Genomic DNA, 20,989 nt, shown 5'->3' on the forward strand with positions numbered 1-20,989 from the left:
AAAAAAAAGCCCACTGAGGAAACTTTACCCCTAAAGAGGGACCTTACTTAACAATGGGAATGCATATGTCACCTCTGCTTGAGGTTGAGGAAAAGCCACCATCCCCAAACCATGGGCTGAATTCAAGTTATATTTTGCTCACTGAAGTGCCCCAAGCCTGCATAAATGCCTGCTACATGGTGTGTGCTCGTGTGTAAATGCATGTGTACCAGTCTCTGCGCTATCTGGCTTCTCTAATCTGAAAATGTCTTTGAAATGCTTCACTGGGAATGGCACATGAGAGCTGGGGCCAGGGCATTTTTGAGGGCTGGCACAGTTGGTTGTCCTAGTAGAGTAGATCCTATAGGTGAGTTTAAGATGGAGTAGCTCTATAAGGAGACATCCCCAGAGTAAGGTGCTAGAACATACCAGCTAAGGAATCATAGAATCTCTGAAGAGAAGTGATTCAAAGACCCTGAACTGTTACCATCATTCAAACATGAATGCTGCCAAATTTTAAAGTTGTATGTGGTCATTCATTTTCAGTGTCTCACTTGATCCAACTTTTTAGGTTATGGATAAACAACAGGATTCATCCTATAAGTCAACACCAATTGACTGGTAGCTACCCAGAGATGAAGTATTCTGATTACCACTGACTCCTTGAGAAAGAGGGCTGAAGTAGGGTGAGATGGGGTTTAGGTGCTGCATTCCTTTAATTCCAGCACTTGGGGAGCAGGACAATCTCTGAGTTCAAGGCCAGCATGGTTTACAGAATGAGTTCTAGGAAAGCCAGAGTCACACAGAAAAACTGTCTCAGAAAACCTACAAAATAAAATAAGAGGCTATAGTGCAGAGGAGACTGCTCTGGGTATGAAGCAGGGAACACAGGCCATCTCTGTTCTACAGGCTATGAATAGGAGACTACAACGAAAAATAGCCTGGGTCCAGCAAGGTCAGGAAATCTGTCTAAAAACAGTCTGACTGGGTGATGGTCAATATACATTTTTATGTGACTATTTCTAGGTAGACAGGCAAGTTCTTTCCTATTTCATTTTAATCTCAGAAGCCAAATGCATGCCACACACCCATTCCCTACAGAGTCATCTCTAAACTCACTCACTTGTCTAGCAATACCTAGATTCTCAAAAAGTCCTTTAGATGTCATTTGGTGGAAAGGCCCTGTAACTAGTAAACAGACAAGCAACAGCTAGCACTGTGGAGCCCCAGCTGAGACAGCACTCGTAACTGTCCCACCATCTCTAGATCTCACACTCAAATTTCTTGAGGTCATATAATGTACACCACAAGAACCAATAATGTCAAAACTTGGCACTAAAGTATCTCACTAAACTGGCTAAGTCTTTAAGTCTGAGAGCCAGGAAGATGCTGCCACCTGGTGGGCAGGATTGCTCACTGCTACCATGCCAGAGGCTGGTCCTCCTTGACAAGATACCCCTTTTTTTTCTCTCTCTGTACATAGCCTAGCCTGCTCTTCGAATTGTAGCAATCCTCCTGCCTCAGTCTCCTAAGAGCTGAAATTACAAGAGTGTACCATCACACCTAGCTTTAAAAAACTCACTGAATAGAGCTGGTGATATATATAAAACCAGAGCACAAACAGTTACTGGTTTTCAAAACTATGTGCTAGGAATTAGGGATATAGTTGTTGAAGAGTCCCCCACGTCTCAGGCTAAAGGAGATCAAGATGCTAAGAGATACAAAGAGACAAGAGCTATAGAAGTATCGCAGATGCCCCCAGAGGGTACACTGAGGAAAATGAATTTGGATGGGAAGTGAGGAAAGGCGTCTGCGAAACAGTCATTAATTATGACAGAGAACTGAAGCTTCAGAAGAGTTAGACTAGAGAACAGAGTGGGTGTGGGCATGAACCTTGAAGAGAATTTGCCTCAAAAAAAGGGCAAACAAAACAAGACTTGGTGGGACCCAGACACCAAAGAACACGAATGGAAATGGCCAAGGCCCCTGGTCTTGCAGCAGCCTAGGCTATGTCAAGGGCTTCACCCACCTGTTGCTGCTGGATAACAAGATCGTTCAGGCTGCTGCACTGGAGAGCAGATTAAATGCTGAGAATTGGGGACTGCAGGCTAGTCAGGAAGTTACCCATGGACAAGATAGAGTGGTAGCATAGTCAGAATAATGGAAGTGGAGAAGAGAAGTAAACAGAGTAAAGGGATAGTGCAGGACAGGGTGTGGGATGAGCTGCACGGGTGGGCGATACCAGCATTTGTCAAACAATGGCTCTGACCAGTCAGTTTACTAGTAACTGGGACATAAGAGAACCACAACCACCAGGTTCTCTGAAGGTCCCTACTTCTGGGATGGTTTGTATATGCTTGGCCCAGGGAGTGGCACTATTAGGAGGTGTGGCCTTGTTGGAGTAGGTCTGGTCCTAGCTGCCTGGAAGTCAGTCTTCTCTTAGCTGCCTCCAGATGAATATGTAGAACTCTCAGCTCCTCCTGCACCATGCCTGCCTGGATACCGCCATGTTCCCACCTTGATGACAATGGACTGAACCTCTGAACCTGTAAGCCAACCCCAATTAAATGTTCTTTTAAGAGTTACCTTTGTCATGGTGTCTATTCGCAGTAGTAAAACTCTCACTAAGACAACTTCCTTTTGGTTTAAATTTGAAAAGTATTTAATGTGCATAGGCATATAGCTGAAGGAAAAGCCACAGAAGGCATTTTTCAAAAGTAAATGCCATCCTCCCATGCACAGGTGTTACCATCTGGGAACATGCTTCCTCTCATCTTTATATACACTCATGGATACCGGAGAAACATGCAGTTTTAATTTCCCTTATTCTACAGTTTCTAATCCTTACAGAGCCTGCTATGTGCTGAACCTTGTTCCAACACTGAGAATATCCCAATGAAGACAGAGCTTCTGGCCTCACAAGGCCCCATATGCTACAAGGAAGATAGGCTCTCCTCTCAGACTGCAGTAAGTCTATAAGTAGCAGCAGAGGGAGAGCCTGGTGAGGACACGTCACACTGTACTGCTGAGGGAACAGCACTGGACTGGAGCTCAGAGTGCATGAGGCATGACAAGGAGGGGAGGGCCTCACAGGAAGGAAGGGGGAAATGCCAGTGCCTGAGATCATTAGAGACCTGACTCTAGGAAAAACCAAGGTGGAACTTGGAATCAAACATGCAGAATCTACAAGAGGCTTTGGAGTTCAGAACATTTTCCTGTCTCAGCTGACAGATGTGTCAGCTGTGCCCATGAATATATAACAGCAATGAATAATAAAAAAAAAAAATTTCAAAGCCTGAAATACTTACTATTTGACCCTTTAGGTACAGGCTGATTGAGGCCTGGCCCATAACGTAACATATCAATAGCTGTTTTATGCTTCACTAGAATGCAAGCAGGATCTCCCTTTCTTCTGAGAACCCACCATGTGAAGACTTCTACAAAGAGCACAGCTCCTATAGTCCAAGGTTAAGGAGGCAAGAAGAGGCTGTGCAGGGCACATCTGGAGCAGGGCTTACCTTGCCTGTAAGGTGCAGGTGATGGCACAGAGCTGTCTGCCAGGCACAGACCCAGTGGGGGTCCTCCAAGTCACAGTAGCAGTAATACAGGAGCACCTCTCCTTCCTCGTCGCCCTGGCCACTACACAAGGAAAGTCAGAGGAAAGAGCACCTGAGCCACAGGAGCCACACTTCCCAGTGTACCCTGGCAGAACTGGAAAGCATGAAGCTGGAACAACTTATGCCTCTGATCTTATTAGTCTTCTAACATAGGAGCACTTCTCTTCATATTTTCTCTACATAGGACAGTATCTGCACCAGACTTCTTACAAAAAGCAAACTCGCTTCACTGTCCTCACTTAGCATTCAGACCAAGAGACGGATATTATTAACCCTACTTTACAAGCAAGCTAGAAATTTGAGTTCACTGTGCCTTATTCTCAATCACAAGGCAGTATCTGGTTTGACTGGCTCACCATGAAAACATTTTACTTCCATTTTTTCATGTAGTACTCTTAGCCTATGAGACGTGTTAGTACTGGCCACACAAGACAAACCTTTCTATGCCAGCATGCTCACAGAGTAGCACTAAGCCACGGAGAAGACACCACTACTTTAGGAGACCAGAAAAGGGTATAATATAGTTAGAAATGAGACTAAAAAATTTAAAGCAAAGAAAATTCAGTATATAAAATACTGTATCCCCCAATAATCTTTTTAGAAACATTTTATGCATTTAGTATTTTTACGTGTATGGATGTTTTGCCTTCATGCTTGTCTGTATACCATATGCATGTAGTGCCCATGGTAGCCAGAAGGGGGCATCAGATCCCCTGGAATCACAGTTGTTATTCACTATGTGGATGCTGGGAATGGAATCTGCATCCTCTGTAAAAGTAGCCAGTGTTCTTAACCATGAGCCATCTCTCCAGCCCTTTCCAATAATCTTGATGGATGATTTGTCTGTCTAGATGCATATTTTTTAATTCATCACTGTCTGGACCAAAAAAGTATTATTCTTACTTACTCTACTTATTTAGACATATAAATCAAAGTATAACTTACAAGTAAAATCAAGCATATGTTCTCATTCAAACCCCAGAAAGACACTTTCTATCATTACAGATGGGCCTTGCCCTCTAGTCATGCAACCACAAAGTAGACTCTCTTCTGTGCGGCTTCTGTTTTCTCAGCAGAAAGGTTCCATTCCCACCCAGCCCTGTGTTATCAGCTGTCCATAGATCTTACACTAAGTGTTCCTTTTCTGTTTGTTTGTTTGTTTTGTTTCTCTGTATAGCCCTGGCTGCCCTGGAATTCCCACTATAGACCAGGCTGGCCTTGAACTCAGAGCTCCCTCTGCCTCTGCCTCCTGAGTGCTGGGATCAAAGGTGTACGCCACCACTCCAAGCAGCAGTGTTCTGGCATGGCTACATCCATCCTTTCATTCCTTTCTATGGCTATTTACAGTTGTTTCCCATTTGTCTTTTTAAATCATTATTTTTCCTAATCTTTATGCCTGTGTGTATGATGCATGTATATGGTAGGAATGTGTTCTTGTATGAATGAAGGCACGTGGGAGTCACAATGTGTATGTGGGAGTCAGAGGACAATCTTGGGTGTTGGTCCTCATCTCCCACCATGTTTGAGTCAGGGTCTCTTGTTCTTCACTGCTTTGTACCCAACACTGTGAGCTTCTGGGGATTCTTGTCCCTGCCTACCATTCTGCTGTAGGAGAACTGGGATGGTCCCCAAGCACTCCTGTGTCTGGCTTTAAGTGGGTCCTGGGGACTGAAACTCAGGTTCTTACATTTACATGGCAAGCGTTTACCCTAATGGACCATTCTTCCAGCCGCTATCATTGTTAAAGTACAGCTAGTTTATTTTCAGTTAGCATACAAAATAATGTGTTGTTTCCAACATTTTGTTATTACAAAACTGCCACAAGGATTTGTGTTTAGGCTTCTGAGAGTGTGTGTTTTATTTCTGCTGGTCACACACCCAGGAGTGGATCGCACTCTCCCTAGCAACTACTGGGCACTTCAGTTGATTCACCATGTCAACTTTATCTACCGAGGCTGCTACTTCTCATTTTCCCATTTCAGTGGGCTAACTGTAGTATCTCATTGTGGTTGAAAATATTTTAAAAGTAAACCAAACTACAGAGTGAAAAACTTACCTCCTCAGCTCTTGAGGGCTAACATGGCTCACATCAGGGAGCCAAGCAGACACCTCCTGACTATGAGTGAGACAGTCTTTGGAGGAGCTCCTTTTGTCTGTGGCTGTAAGACTCTGTGAGGCACTCAATGCTGCAGTCAGTTGCTTTAGAATAGAAGCAGTCTGCTGGTACACGTCTTCAGCATGCTGTGTGGCCACATGTCTGTGGATGCTGGTCTGGTCTGCAAATAGCTGCTGACAACATCGCCACCGTTTTTCCTTAAATTCATAAGAAGGTGCTGGAACTTGTTTGGTTTTGACAAAAAGGGCAAAGGCCTGCAAATAACATTTCAAATACCATCATTGTTTAATGACCTTAGGTTTAGGGGTAGCAAAAGTTTCATTCAAATCTCTTATACTACCTTTTATGGGGGTGGGATTTCTAGCTTGGCATCCTGCCAGTCTATAAAGCATTCCAAGAGCAATAGCATGGGCTTGTGTTGCTTCCAGCAAGCTACACACTGACAACCTGAGCCTCTACATCTGTGTTCTTCTTCTGCATGTTTAAGACAAACCTGGGCACTTTACTGCTTCCACCTCCCTGTCCTTCCTTGTTCATGCTGCTCCCTGAGGTGAGATGATACTACTCTGTTCTCTCCATTGGAGTGGCTTTCAACCTTCCTAATGCTGCGACTTTAATACAGTTCCTCATGTTGTGACCCTCAACCATAAAATTATTGTTGTTACTTCATAATGTTGCCACTGCTATGAATTATAATGTAAATATCTGGTATACAGGATATCTAATATAACAACCCATAGGTTGAGAACTGCTACTCAATCAAATAAACACTCAGAGTTCATTACAGAGGCCTCCTCTGACATCAGTCTATACAATTCCCACTAAATGCTATTTTTCTACTTTCTAGATATAAAAATCTTAGATTTTTGCCCTTCCACTTAGTTGTAAATATTGGCTCTGCTATTTACTTTTGAAAACAAATTAGGAAGCTATTCAGCCTGTAGGTGCCAAATTTATACTTGGAAAAAGTAAATCAAAGAGTTATATAAATGTTAAACAGCACACTTAGAATTATATCCTCGTCTAATAAGAATGGTCATCATGTACTCCCACTTCCCCATCCTGCTTACAGCTTAGCTCAAATGACCCATTCTATTCACTGCTTCCTAATGTTATCTGAACACCCCTGCCTCCAGCTTCACTTATGCCCCGATTAGTGTCTGGAACACTTTTTTAAATCACCAACATCTTATCTAACTGAGAAGATGCCTGTACTTGAAAGCACACATTTATAAGGCAATTACAGTGCAAATCAGATAGGGACCTTCAGGAAACTGACAAGACTGTTCTAAAGTAACAGCCTCCTCCTGTCCATACACCAAATCCATTTTTGCTTCTTGCTGGGATGCTATATTTCCCAGCCTTTGCCATTAGTGCTGTACAACTGTTTTCCAATGGAAGTGACAGGTGGCAGCTCCACTTCTGGTCCAGAAAAGCCTCCCATGTGTGCTCCTCTGTGCTCTCTTCCTCTCTAGTTCCAGTGGGAACTCTGGAAATATGCTGAGTCCTGCAGAGGGAACATCAGCCTGGGTCCTTGAAGCCTGTGTGTTAATGAAGATACCTTATCTCTCATATCCCAAGTCCAAACACCTAATGTGCTCTATCCACTACAGGTGTGAGGCCATTTGTAGCCTTGACCCCACAATTAACACATTTAGGAATTTCTATAAGACTAATGAGGAAGAATACGGAGCAAAGGCATCAATACTATATAACTATGATAAGCAAAGGGTGGTGTACACCTTTAATCCCAGCAGAGGCAAATGGATCTCTGTGACTTCAAGGCCAGCCTGGTCGACAGACCATCTATAGCAACCAAGCCACTGAAGTAGGTGCTGGCAGTAGCTCTGTTTCTGTGTAACCAGGTGAACCTCCTGTACTTGAGACAAAGTAAGTGTTGTAGGATATTTGATCACACTGGGAATCCCAAGACTGTGTTATTTACTGGGAAAAAAATGTTTTTATTTATGGTGTGGCACAGCCTTAAAACACACTTTTAATCCAAGAGCTTTCTGCTTGAATACTATAAACAGGATTAAATAAAATCAACCATAGGTCACGAAATGGAACAACCAACCAGATTAAGAAAAAACTGTAAGAAGCAAGAGGGTGGATAGAGAGACACAGGGGAAGAACAAGGTTGAAGGAGGTATCAGGTTGAAGGAGGTTTTTTGGGATGGCATGAGAGAGGGGCATTGCTTCTGGAAATCAGCTGAGGAGGAAGGTCAGCTAGGTAGGTACTTTCTCTGCCTCTCTGAACTAGCAAGCTTTTACCCTAGCATCTGGGTCCTGAGTCTTCATTGGAAAAAATTGAACAACTGAGATCTTATTAAAAAACAATAGGGACATATGAACAGAACCAGACAAGGCCAATAAGTGGGCCACTTATAAAATTCTTCTTTCTGTAAGTTTGAAATGATTGCAAAATAATATTGGTAAAGGGCTTTTGTAACCTCTGAATTTAATTTTCAAGGAAATCCATATAGCCTGCCTGGAAGTGATGGCTGGGAAATTACATTCATTCTTCACTAACACGGAACCAAAAAGAGGCTCTCCAAGAGGTGAGAAAGACATGTCCAAGCTATATCCTCAGCCAGCCCTCTTCCTACCAATGAACTTACAGTTCCCTGCTTTTAAGGAGAGAGAGAGTTTCTGGTTTCAACAACAACAACAACAGGGATACATGGCTCCGAAGAGGGGCATCATTATCACCATCTTTATAGCCCAATCACAACAGTATTCTTAGGGACCCTGTAGCATCCTGCAATGCTCTGCTCTTTCTTCAAAGCATTGAGCTAGCTGGATGACACCAAACTTCCCTGGCCAGCAAAGGTTAACAGCGTCTTATCTGCTGCCCTGCTACCTGTCATTCTCCTTACACTACAGTTCTAAGTTCCTCTTTCTACACTAGAGGAAAGATGTCCAACCTTCTTCTTCTTTTTTTTTTTTTTGAGTGTTTTTAAAGATATTTATTTATTTTTATGTATGTAAGTACAGTATCACTGTACTTCAGACACACCAGAAGAGGACATCAGATCCCAGTTACAAATGGTTGTGAGCCACCATGTGGTTGCTGGGAATTGAACTCAGGACCTTTGGAAGGGCAGTCAGTGCTCTTAACTGCTGAGCCATCTCTCCAGCCCCTGGACCTAGTCTCTTCAAATATACTACCATAACTGTTCCAAGACTTTATACTTCAAGATCAGACTACACTGTGAGGTAGAGGCAAGCTCAATAATCTGCTTCTACATGTAGTTCATTAATTTGATATGCATGATCATGAGAACACTGACAGCAATTTTACCTTTTTCTTTGCAAACGAGTATTTCTTCTTTGTACTGCCATCTAACTCTGCTTTCAGACTGTTGCTGGGATTAATAAGACTTGATTCTTTTAAATCCAGATCAGAAACCTTTAAAGCACAGGTCTCCAGGCTGTCTTCTTCGTCTGGTGAAGTGGAAGAAGGCATCTGGTTGTATCAGTGGGACAGAGTCCTTTCAATCAAGTATCTTCTGCGACACAAGCAAGAGAGAGAATACAACAATCAGTTCTTTGGTTACTTCTTGAAGCAGACGTGAAGCTAATGGAATCAGGCAAATGAACAGCAGCCTCATAGCCCAAGCTCTCCATTCCTTCACTGGCTCATTCCATAGTGCATTTATGTTACAAGTATGGTCGATGGGGCACTCTTCTACACGGGGAATAGAGCAGTAAATGCAAGAGAAAAAAAGTCTATCCTCTTAAGTTTACAATCTACTAGGAAAAGTAAGTCAATAAATTGACTTATTTAAGTTGACTTTTCATTTTTTTTTAATATTCCAAAGAAAAAGTGGAGTAAGGAGGTAAGTGAAAGGGCTCCTTGTACACAGGAAAAACCTTTCTGAGGCAATAGCACTTTCAAAGAAACATGAACTAGGAAGTAAGCCACAATAAAACACGGGAATGAGAGCAGAAAAGCACTATGAACATTCAAAATCAACCAACCCCAGTGTTACTGTAGCTTTGTTTCTTTTGTTCTCAAACTTCAGAGTCAAAAAATTTCCAAATTGCTACTGTGGCCAAATCTTACCAAAATGGATACACTATAACCAATGCAGTTTTCTTTGTTACATTTTATTTACTTCAGTGTCTACTTGTGCCTAGATGCCTGCCAGTTCCATACTTGCACAGGCTCCAGGGATCAAACACATGTTGTCAGGCTTGAGTGGCAGGGGTTTACCAACACAGCCATCTTGCCAACCCCTATTTTTTTTTCCCAACAAAATTAAGAAAATTTTATTCTTTAATCTGTTTTTACAGTCCAGTCTTTATCCCCCTCCCGGTCCACCCTCTGACTGTTCCTCATCCCACACCTTCTCCTCCCACCTCAAGAGAATGCCCCTACTCTGTGGGCCCTCAATTTTCTCTAGGGCTAGGTGCATCTTCTCACTAAGGCCAGACCAGGCAGTCCTCTGCTGTATATGTGCCAGGGGCCTCCTATCAGCTGGTGTATACTGCCTGGACCAACCCCTATTTTTTAAATTAATTTTTCTGTCCGGTAGTGGTGGCTCATGTCTTTAATCCCAGCACTTGGGAGGCAGAGACAGGTAGATTTCTGAGTTCAAGGCCAGCCTGGTAGAGTGAGTTCCAGGACAGCCAGGGCTATAGAGAGAAACTGTCTCGAAGAGAAAAAAAAAAAACAAAACTAATTTGTCTGAGTCTAGGTCTTGCTATGTAGTAGGGGCTGGCTTTGAGCTCCTAGTAATCTTAAATTTAAGATTCCCCTTGCCTCTATTTTCAGAATGCTGGGCCACTATACCAGGCCCTATGCTTTGCCATCCTTTGAAAGCCAGCAATCCACTTTGAACTACAATCACTAAGTTCCAGTCATTTCTTGTCTGATTTAGTGATGGTTAATGTTTGGTTTAGGACCTTGGACCAAGGTACATATTTTACATATCAAAGCAGACCTGGCCTTCAGGTTCTCCCAGCATTCCTTAGTCCCTACCTGGCATACCCTGCCCCAACCCTGAACTTTCCAGCCCAGGGGCTGAGCAGCCCTTCCTCCAGAGGCTCCTCCCTATACAATCCAGACATTTTGGCCTCATTCCCTTCTTTCTTTGCTCCTGTGCCCTTTTCTCCTCCAACCCCATCCCCAAAGTGGCTTCCATGGCCTCAGTCCTGGCGGCAAGTGAGCTCACCTGACAGCAGCTTCCCAATAAACCCACCTTTAAGATATTCTCATCTGGCTCGAATCGACTCATTTCAGGCAGAGAAATAACCTATCACTTAACTCCCTTCTTGGAGGACTCTTCCAAAGTCTCAACCTACTCTGATAATCTGTCCCTGCTCCCTTCACTATTAAGTCAGTCAGACTACAGTGCCCGTGGCCATTCCCAAGAGGGTCATTTAGGGCTTCGGCTACAAAAGAGCAGAAGCTTCAGTGTCCTCAACACCATCTTGTTGTCTTGTGTACAGACGGTGACACATGTTAATTAATACAATATAGTACTTGCTGAATGAAATAAAGCAAGAGTTGAAGAGTCAGAGAAATAACTCTGTAGGTCCCTGATGGTCAGTCATGTAGGTTTCGGAGCAGAGACCATCAGGTAAAGGAAATAAGTCTTGATTCCTAAAATGTGAACAAGCTGGACTTATCAGAAGAACGGTTTACACACAATGATGGGAATAGAACCCAAGAAACCATAGTTTGAAATTTACAACAGAAATTCCTGGAAAGATGGATTGCTTGCATGTATGAATAAATAAATGAATAGATAAAACATAATCTTAAAAAAAGAAAGAGAGAGGTAGAGCCGGAAAGATGGCAAGATGGCTTGTTGGTTAAGAGGGCTTACTGCTTTGCAGAAGACCCAGGATTCAGCACCCCACCCAATTCCCGCGCACTCTTCTCGCACCTCGCACAGTAGCTCACGAGAGTCTGAAACTCCAGTTCCAGGAAGGTGGACAAACTTACACCCAGGCACAAATACATAAAATATTTTAAGTCCCTGAAGAGTTGCTCAGAAAGTACAGCAGGCAGTGTCAGTGGATAAACTGTAACCCAGGAAGTGAAGGATCTAATGACTCCTCCCTAAATTCGTGGATTAAGCAAACTACAGAAACGGCCATTTACTGTAACAGGTAAGACTGAAGGAAAAGTTTTGGCTAGACCATGGACAAGACAGTTTGGTGCCCATCACAGGGCAGAGGACGTCCACATACTGTACTCGTGCGGAGGGAGGGAAGAACAATTGGAACCAGACCGATCAATATCTGAGGCGTCCGTCAGCTGTAGAACGACAGTGAGGAGGCTCGGCCGGCGGGCCAGGCTTCCTTACCGCTGAGAGTGGCTTGCCCTCTTCCCCGCTCAGGTCTCCCGAGGCGTCTACAGCCGGACGGCGAGAGAACACGTACCCCGCAAACCCTAGGCCTTTCCTGGGTCTCCCTTCACCAACTTGGCGCAGCTCCCCGCCCTCGAGCCCACGCCCCCCCCAGCGCGCGCGTGCGCAGAAAGTCCCTGAGACGTCACCTCTCTCCGGAAGTCTCCCAAGTAGTAGGCGCAGGGGCCGCCGGGAAAAGTACCGCCGGGCCTGTGCAAAGCTGAGGCGGTATCGCTGCGGCCCGGATAATTTAGCTCGCTGTCCGGAAGGTCCTAGAGTGGAACGCCGGAGGAGGCGGCCGTGCTTGGACCTGCAGACGACGGCCTTCCACTGCGGATCCCATCCGGTGCCTCTCCGCTCGCGCTTCCGGCAGGCGTCGTGAGCGAGTGCGCCTGCGCGCTGCTCAGTCCGCGCGCCTCGCCGCTGACCGCGCACCGGCCGGCCGGCAGCCCGACGGTTCTGGTGTTGCAGGCGACTCGCAACTCAGATCGGCTGCGCACCAGCAAGCAGCATGTCGCGGAGGCGGCACAGCTACGAGAACGATGGTAAGTGCTCTCGGCCTGGCCATAGCCCCGGGTGAGAGCTGAGGCCGGACTGCCTTTAGTCTCCAGGGAACAGGTAGAGGAGTCCTTTCTCCCCGGGAGGGTTCGGGGAGCCCCAAAGGGAGGCTGCTGGCTCGGGTGTGGATAGTGGCTTCAGGAAAGCGACGGCCTCCCTGATGCCCCATCTCCTTCAGTCATGGGGAAGGCAGGCCTGGTGAAACCCGTGAGCAAACCCGACCTGGAGTCCCGCGACACTGAAGACTTAATCCCTCACTACTGATCATGAAAACACACGTGTGCCTGCTGCTGCCTCTTAGGGTCAGTTAGTGGCGGGGATCTAGTGGACCCGTGTTTTCGTTTTAACCCTCCAGGGTGCACTTGGAAAGGACCCTGGGAAGACTGGAAAGGAACAAAGCTATGACAGAGGTCGGATGTATTGCAATCTGAGCCTACTCCTTCCTCTACCTGCCACCCGCTGATTTCCCTCTTTTAGGCTTCAAGGAAAGATTACCAACACCCCAAAGGTCACTAATAAACAGACACGTGCTGTTTTGTTGAATTGGCTTTAAGCATATATCCCTATGTAGGAAAGTGCAGGAAAACTAACCCGAGCAGATTAGTAATTCTCATGTCAGTTTTGATAGTCGCTGGCAAGGAGGTCGTTGTGTTGCCATACATTTTGGTGCTAAGCTCAGTTATGCACCATTATTGCCTTTCACAGCCATACACAAAAATGAAACTTGTAGCTGTTAATATTTTAGTGAATTCCTTCGAAATGTATGTTAGGTCCAAAGGGTAAGACAAGAAAAAAACTTTAGAACCTAAAGGTTTAGGTTCGAAGCTTCACATCTATTATTTACTATATGATCTTGTCAGGGTCATATGACTTCCTTAAACCTGAGTGTGAACTGTGGATAATACTAAGCCATTTGGTTTCTACGGGGGCTAAATGAGATACTGTGCTCACCAGTAGTTCATGATGATGTTTATTTTATCAACTGCTAATGTCTCAGAGGTGATACACACAAATAAATGCTGACATCATTAAGAAAAAAGCCCCCCCCCCAATTTAATTGGGTTAGCTTTCTCCCTTGGAATGTTAAGACAACCAATTGAACCACACTTAGTGGACCACCAGGTTTCGGCTAGGCAGTACCTGAGAGAATGTCCTAATACATCAGGAGTGCCAACTTGCCAAACAATTTCCTAGCTTCTGTACTTGCAGTACAGTAGGAGGCAGTAAAACAGTGGAGGTTCCCTCCCCTGTATTAAGACAAAACCCACAGCAGTATAATGTAATTCATTCTGTGGTCACGGGGTTGTGGAGAATAAAGTGAGGTAAAGGGTGTAGGGGCCAAAGTGAGAGAAGCTGATCAGGTAAGGCCTCCTTGCAGATGGCCTATGACTTCAGTGATGTGAGGATAAGCCATATGGATCTTTGGAGGAAGCAGAGGTCCAAAGGAAACCGTGAGTTAAGATTAGAGCATTTCTGTCATGTTAGAGAACAGACGGCAAGGAGGTCACTGTTGGTAGAAGAGAGGAAGAGGGTAGAAGTTATGAGATGTAAGACCAGGGAGTTTAGATGAGGCTCTTACCTTACCTGGCCACTTTAAACATTTCTGTTAGGACTATACTATTGGGGATTCACAGAAATACTACAAGGTAGCTAATCAGTAAAGTTTCTGCAGTTTATTTAGAGTCACAGAAAAGGCTATTGTAAATGGAAAGTACCAAATCTAACTTAGTCTTAGACTCTTTTGTTTGTTTTTGAGATGGGGTCTCTATGTGGCTGCCTATGTATGTAGTCCTGGCTGTCTAGAACTATGCAATTCAGGCTGGAACTACTATTACTATGTCCTGGCTATATAGCTCCCACTGGCTGCCCCTGCCTTCCCCTGCCTCCCCCCAAGGGGAATAACATGCCTGGCAGTCTTAATTCTTTAACAGTATCTCTGAACCTCTTCAATTAATATTGGATATACATTTTATCAGTGGTAAGTGTACTGTCTTATTGTTAAGAAGGAATTTAGATTGTTCAGAATCTTAGCCAAAAGTCCAGATAGCCTATTCTACTTCCACTTGGGTTTTTATATTTTACTGTCAGGTCTGATGTTTTTAAACTTAACTGTATGAAAAGTTTGTTATACTTAGGGACAGTATACTTTGTTTCAGAGGTGATATTTTTTTGTCATTTTAAATTCTTGTTTTAAGTTTGTAGAGTCAAAGTTACTTTTTTCTTTTATGGTGTTGTTTTTTGTCTACTTTGTTGATCTAAATTATAGGTATTCTAGTAAGGGTATAGGAAATAGTACAATGTATCTTTGTAACGTTAGGTTCCTATTGCAGGGAGAAAATTATTTGGTTTCTTGCTTGTTTGTTTGTTCTGTTCTGTTGTCTGTTTTCCACCCACCCACCTATACTGGTTTCTCTGTGTAGCCCCTGTCTGTTGTGGAACTAGCAGTGTAGATCAGGCTGGCTTCAAACTCAAGAGATTTCCTGCCTCTGCTGCCAGAGTGCTGGCATCAAAGGCATGCACCACCAGGCCCGGCTATTATTTGGTATCTTACGAGCCTCTAGAGTAGTTAACATACAGGCCTCTTCTCTGCACTATCAAGTGTATGTAGCAATATGTAACTTTAACATATATTGTAAAACATAAAGTAGCAATGTTTAAAAGCCTTTTCTGGATTACTGTGCCAAGGGAAACTTGTTTCTCTCTTACTGTTTAGGGTATGAAAACATTTAGCTAATTCCCCAAAGAGTGTCTAAAATATCTAACAAGGTGCTTTTCAACCTTCCTAGTTCCTCATGTTGTGCTAACCCTAATCATAAAATTATTTCATTACCACTTCATAACTGTAATTTTGCTATTGTTGCAAATCATAATGTAAATATCTGATATACAGGCTATCTGATATGCAACCCCTGTAAAGGGTCATTTGACCCCCAAAGGGGTTGGTTGAAACCCATATATTAGAACTGCTGCTCTAAGATCCTTTTCTTACTCTGGCTGATTTTTTATTTTTTTATTTTTATTTTTTGAGAAAAGGTCTAAAAAATAAACAAACAATTTAAAAAACCCTATCCTTCATGAATTTAGGCTAGTTGATCAAGGAGCTCAGGGATCTGCCTGTTTCCATGTTCTTTGCCACCTCTAGGTTTCAGACAGGTTCTCATGGTTGCTCAGCAGGCACTTTACCTAGTAAGCCACTCCCACTCCTAAAGTGTATGGATGTTGTCTATGTATATGCACATGGTGTGTGTGTGTGTGTGTGTGCCATGCAGAGGCATTGGGTGTCCTTCTGTCATTCTCTGCCATATTAGACTGAATGTGTGACTCACCATTTTAGTTAACCAGCAAGCCCCACCAGTCCTTACCTCCCATAGTAAAGGGGTTGGGGGTACCTTGTATGGCTGTACTGGCTTTTTTTTTTTTTTAAGACAGGGTGTCCTAGTTAAGATTATTATTGTTGTGATAAAATGCCATGACCAAAGCAACTTGGGGAGAAAAGAGTTTATTTCAATTTCAGCTTACATTTCCAGGTCTATCACTGAGGGAAGTTAGGGCAGGAACCTGGAGGCAGGAACTGATGCAGAGGCCATGGAGGACTACTGCTTATTGGCTTGCTCCCCTGATTTGCTCACCCTGCTTTCTTCTTGAACCCAGGAGCACCCGCCCAAGGATGTCACCACCCACAATGGGCTGGGTCCTCTCCTATCAATCACTAATTAATGAAACAACCTACAGGCTTGCCTACAGCCTGATCTTACTGAGGCTCAATTGGCGTTCCTGTCTCTCAAATGACTAACCTGTGTCAAGTTAACATAAGATTAGCCAGCCCAGCGTCTTTAAGACAGATGCATTATTTTGCCCTGGCTGTCCTGGAAAACTCTATGGGACCTCTAACTCACAGTGATTCATCTTCCTCTGCCTCCCTGGTACCAAGCAGTGTTAGCTTTTGGTGTGTGTGCTAGGGATTGGACTTAGGTCTTCATGCTTGGGCAGCAAGTATTCTTACCCACCAAGCCATCTCCCCGCTCCCTCCAAAAAAGTATTCTTAATGAAGATACTGTATTCTGTTTCTGTGCTCTCACCCCAGCTCTCTGCTCAGTTCAGTGTCTGTGACTGTCCCTGTGTTCAGATTGTAGTCTGTAGCACGAATGTGCATACTTTAATCTTCTCTCAAGTACCAAGTACTTTCTGCAATCCACATTTCTCCAAATAAACCTTTGCTCAATGGCCACAGTGACACGGAGGTTTATGATTCAGCGATGTGTCTCCCCGAAGCAGTGTTTTCCATGTGTTAGGCTTACAAGAGAACCTGGAAGGGTCATTTTGAAGACAGGGATGGTTGCAGACTGGGACAGGTTAACATAAAATTAGGAGAGCTCTGGAGATGGGATGAAGGATTAGTATAGTGGATGAACCAGAAGGAAGGGAACAATTTGGTAAGTTTAGAAAAACTACTGCTCTCATTGCCAAATGAGAGTTTTTTTCACTCTCTGTAATCTCTAACCTTCTCCTAAATCTGGTTCTAAATAATAATAAAGAACATGGCTGATGCATTCTGCACTCTGAAGCAGTTTCTCAGCATCTAAAGAGTTTCTGAAGGATTCAACTTGTTTTTTCATCCCTATTTCACCAGTTTACATAGCAGTTTAGTTACATCATCAGATTAACAAGTACTGTTGACACCCTCAGGTTTAGGAAGCAGCAACCCAGGGTCAGCAACAGGCTGCAAGTGCAGTAGCAGCAGTAGTCAGATTTTGGCTGTTTAGTATGTCGGCGCCATTGCAGTGTATTCACAGAAATGGACATAGCTCCCTGGACAGTGTTAAAACAAAATTTAACAGAGATCTAGCTCCTAGCATTCTTATTTATAGTGATCTTAATGATAGAGACGGGTGAGGACCTGGAAAGATGGCTTAGCAATTAAGAGCACTGGCTGTTCTCTAGAACCCAGGTTTAATTCCCAGGTCTCAGACTGTATCTCACAGATGTCCATAACTCTAGTTACAGGGCATTGGTGTCCTCTTCTGGCCTCCATGAGCTCCAGACATACAAGTGGTAAACAGTCATACATGTAGACAAAACATCCATACACATAAAGTAATAAAAAAATTATATTACATGTATATGTGTGTGTGTTTACATATCTAGAGAAAGGCAGAGAGAGAGACTGGGTCTGGAGAGATGGCTCTACAGCTAAAGGCATTTGAGAACTGGGACTGGGTCTCAGCATGCTCAGAAGCTGGACATGCAGTACATGCCTTTAACCCAGCTACAAGGCAGCATGGAGACAGGAACTATCATTAGGACTTGCTGGCTTCCAACCTAGCTAAGAAAAGTAAGCCCCAAGTTCAGGGAGAGACCTTGCCTTGAAGGAATAGTGTGGTGGAAGAGGATACTCAACGCCCACTGCTGGCTTTAGTGTGAGTTGTACTAGCACAAGGACCTGCACACGTGTGCATTCACTCACATGTACACAAACAGATCTTTAAAGGATGTGGGATAGAAGTTCTCCAGGTAACTTAGTTAAAACAGGATTGGTTAAGAGCTACTCTGAAAAATACAACCTAATAAAAAAGAGATTAAAGGCTAAAAAGGTGACAAAAACTTGGATAGTAGATTCATCATGTAATGTTGCTTTATTTTTAAATGTTGTGAAATAGGTGGACAACCTCACAAAAGGAGGAAGACGTCTGATGCAAATGAAACTGAAGATCATTTGGAATCTTTAATATGCAAAGTAGGAGAAAAGGTACACACCAAGCCCAGGGGTTAAGATTGTGATTGACAGCTTTGATTAATTTCTGAAGTTGTACCTGGTAATTTAGGTTTTAGACAGAACTTGTATTACTGCATATCTATATCTCAGAGTGAAAGTGTTTTGGAACTCCTGAGATTCTGATCATTAAATTTTTTCAGTAAGTAATTTTTATTAGATAAATCTTAAACAGACCTGGGAAATAGTCCTCTCAGGATAGTTGACCTGAAGCAGATTGAGACAGTGGTGGATCTTTAGTGAGAGGCAGACTGCAGCCCATGCTGTCTTCCCACTTGGAAGATTCCATTGATTCTTTGTAGAACAGTAACTACTGGAATTGACTGATACTGAGGGAATTGTCCACGACACTGTCATCAGTTCTTGTTTTCTTCCCTACAGAATTATAGAGCCTTATAGAAGACCGTAATGTCTTTATGGTCATCCAAGAATTTTAATTCACTGATTGCTTGAGTGCTAACTGATAATTAATAATGATGTCTTCTGCAGAGTGCCTGCTCTTTAGAGAGCAATCTCGAAGGCCTGGCCGGTGTTTTAGAAGCTGATCTTCCTAACTACAAGAGCAAGATCTTAAGGCTCCTTTGTACAGTGTATGTATGTAAAAGATTTGTGGATCCAGGTGATGATGTATTATCTACTCTTGTGTGCTTTGGGGAATGTTCAGAGGACATGCTCATGTTAATTAGTCACTGGCTGTCCTTCTGTCCTGAAACCCGTGCTCATGAATGTTCATCTTTGCTCTTTGCTGAACTTAGTTTTTTAAAGGGATAATAAATAGGACTAAAATGAAGTGTTTTCCTTATGTTTTGTTTCTTAGAATATTAAGATCATTGAAGTTAATTTTTTAACTCAGAAAATAGATGTCTTATTTAGAGATCCTTTTTCCCCACCAGGGAATGCATCACATTTAGATGTTTAGAGTTTAACTCTGTGTGTGTGTGTGTGTGTGTGTGTTATTAGTAGGACCTTAAGTCCTCTGTAAGAACAGGTACTCTTAGCTATTGAGCCCTCTCGACCCCTAGATAAATTCTGTTTGCAGAGAAATCCAGTCAGTTCAGAGAAATGTATATCTAGACTAAGAAAGTATGAAAACGATCATTTATAGTTATCCATACAGTGCCCTCTGTTTTGATAGTATGTATTACAGAATTGTTATGCTGGTGAAGCTGTTGGAAGCCATGCTTGCTTGTGTAAGGCTGAGCTTGGTATTGATTGGCAGTGCCCTTTAAAATCTTTTTGTTGGAGAAAGCTTTAGGAACCATGGCGTACTTTCAGTACAAGTAGTTTGAGCTCCTGAATCATCCTCTGCACCCAGCAAGATACCTTAGGAGGACAATATAAGAGAATCTCTGCAGAATTATCATTAGTACTTACTTGCATTTCTTATTACACTGTATCTAAAGGCTTCATTTATTTTGTGTATATGTGCATGTGTGGGTACACATGTGCTGCGGCATGTGTGGAGGTCAGAGAAACACTTGGAAGAATCCAGTCTCTCAAACTCAGGTTGGCCAGGAAGAGCCTTAACCCACTCAGCCACCTACCCGTCCTCAGCATGTGCTCAACTTGATTAGCATGCCGTGGTTTTTTTTTTATCATTTCTTAGAAGAACGTGGTTGAAACTCATTTTAGTTCTTTATTTTTTTATAAGCAATCCAATAATGTTTCTCCAAGAGGAATTCTGGTCCCATGGTATTTGGCTAGCTAAGTTTAGAAGTTCTGAATGCTCTGTTCCCCTTAATGATTCTGCATTAAAGAATCTCGTTTCGTGGAACACTTCAGAGATTACCATAGAATCCATCTTCTGTGGGATTGTTGCTCACATCCACTCCACACTTTTGAAGGAAAACTGCTCCAGCACGAGTTGCATTGATTTTGGTGTGATAACTTCACGAGCAACTGTTCCTACGTTTGTGGATTAACTACAGTGAGACACAGCAGAGTCTGTATCTGCACACTCGGTAGTGACGCTGTCTTTTCAGAAGTCAGTTTCAAAACATAGCTTAAAAAATGTTCCAGCCGTGCAGTGGTAGCACACGCCTTTAATCCCAGTACTTGGGAGGCAGAGGCAAGTGGATTTGAGTTCGAAGCCAGCCAGCCTGGTTTACAGTGTGAGTTCCAGGACAGCCAGGGCTCCACAGAGAAACCCTGTCTTGAAAAAAACAAAACAAAACAAAAATGTTGTTCCAGAGTTAGTTAATGTTAAAAGCTTCATGTACTATTCAACCACTTAATATAAAACCTTTGTTTTGGGGTTGTTTTGTACGGGTTCTCAAATCAGTGCACGTCTGTTACCTGAGAAGCTAACAATTTATACAACATTAGTTGGACTGCTGAATGCCAGAAACTACAACTTTGGAGGAGAATTTGTTGAAGCTATGATTCGTCAACTTAAAGAATCACTAAAAGCAAATAACTATAATGAAGCTGTATATTTGGTAAGTTAATACATATATATGTGTGTATAATATATATTATATACATATAATTTATAATATACATTATAAATTATTATTGAAATGAAGAAGAGGAACTACTGCAAGTCCTGAAATTCCTATTATTTATACCCCTCTTCTGTAAGCTCATT

The 20,989-nt window shown here is 43.1% G+C and overlaps 2 protein-coding genes across 12 annotated transcripts in view; one reads left to right on the forward strand and one right to left on the reverse strand.

Annotated features, from left to right (window-relative positions):
* The window catches only part of Tstd2 (thiosulfate sulfurtransferase like domain containing 2), a 22,794-nt gene extending 10,458 nt beyond the window's left edge, over positions 1-12,336 (reverse strand). The window contains exons 1-4 of one of the 10 annotated variants that reach the window (XM_031377306.1): positions 12,224-12,336; positions 9,017-9,224; positions 5,653-5,966; positions 3,498-3,618 (exon numbers count right to left, since the gene is read on the reverse strand). In XM_031377306.1, the coding sequence (XP_031233166.1) occupies positions 3,498-3,618; positions 5,653-5,966; positions 9,017-9,181 (600 nt within the window). In that variant the 5' untranslated portion in view covers positions 9,182-9,224; positions 12,224-12,336. The other 9 variants (XM_031377310.1, XM_031377304.1, XM_031377303.1 and 6 more) reach the window with 9 other exon arrangements.
* Ncbp1 (nuclear cap binding protein subunit 1) overlaps positions 12,236-20,989 on the forward strand; it is a 34,434-nt gene continuing 25,680 nt past the window's right edge. The window contains exons 1-4 of one of the 2 annotated variants that reach the window (XM_031377301.1): positions 12,236-12,619; positions 18,290-18,378; positions 18,892-18,992; positions 20,684-20,840. In XM_031377301.1, coding sequence (XP_031233161.1) covers positions 12,586-12,619; positions 18,290-18,378; positions 18,892-18,992; positions 20,684-20,840 — 381 coding nt within the window. In that variant the 5' untranslated portion in view covers positions 12,236-12,585. Of the gene's footprint in view, positions 12,620-18,289; positions 18,379-18,891; positions 19,022-20,683; positions 20,841-20,989 lie in introns of those variants that run through there. The other variant, XM_031377302.1, reaches the window with a different exon arrangement.

Source organism: Mastomys coucha, unplaced genomic scaffold (genome assembly GCF_008632895.1).
Source record: "Mastomys coucha isolate ucsf_1 unplaced genomic scaffold, UCSF_Mcou_1 pScaffold18, whole genome shotgun sequence".
NCBI lineage: Eukaryota > Metazoa > Chordata > Mammalia > Rodentia > Muridae > Mastomys > Mastomys coucha.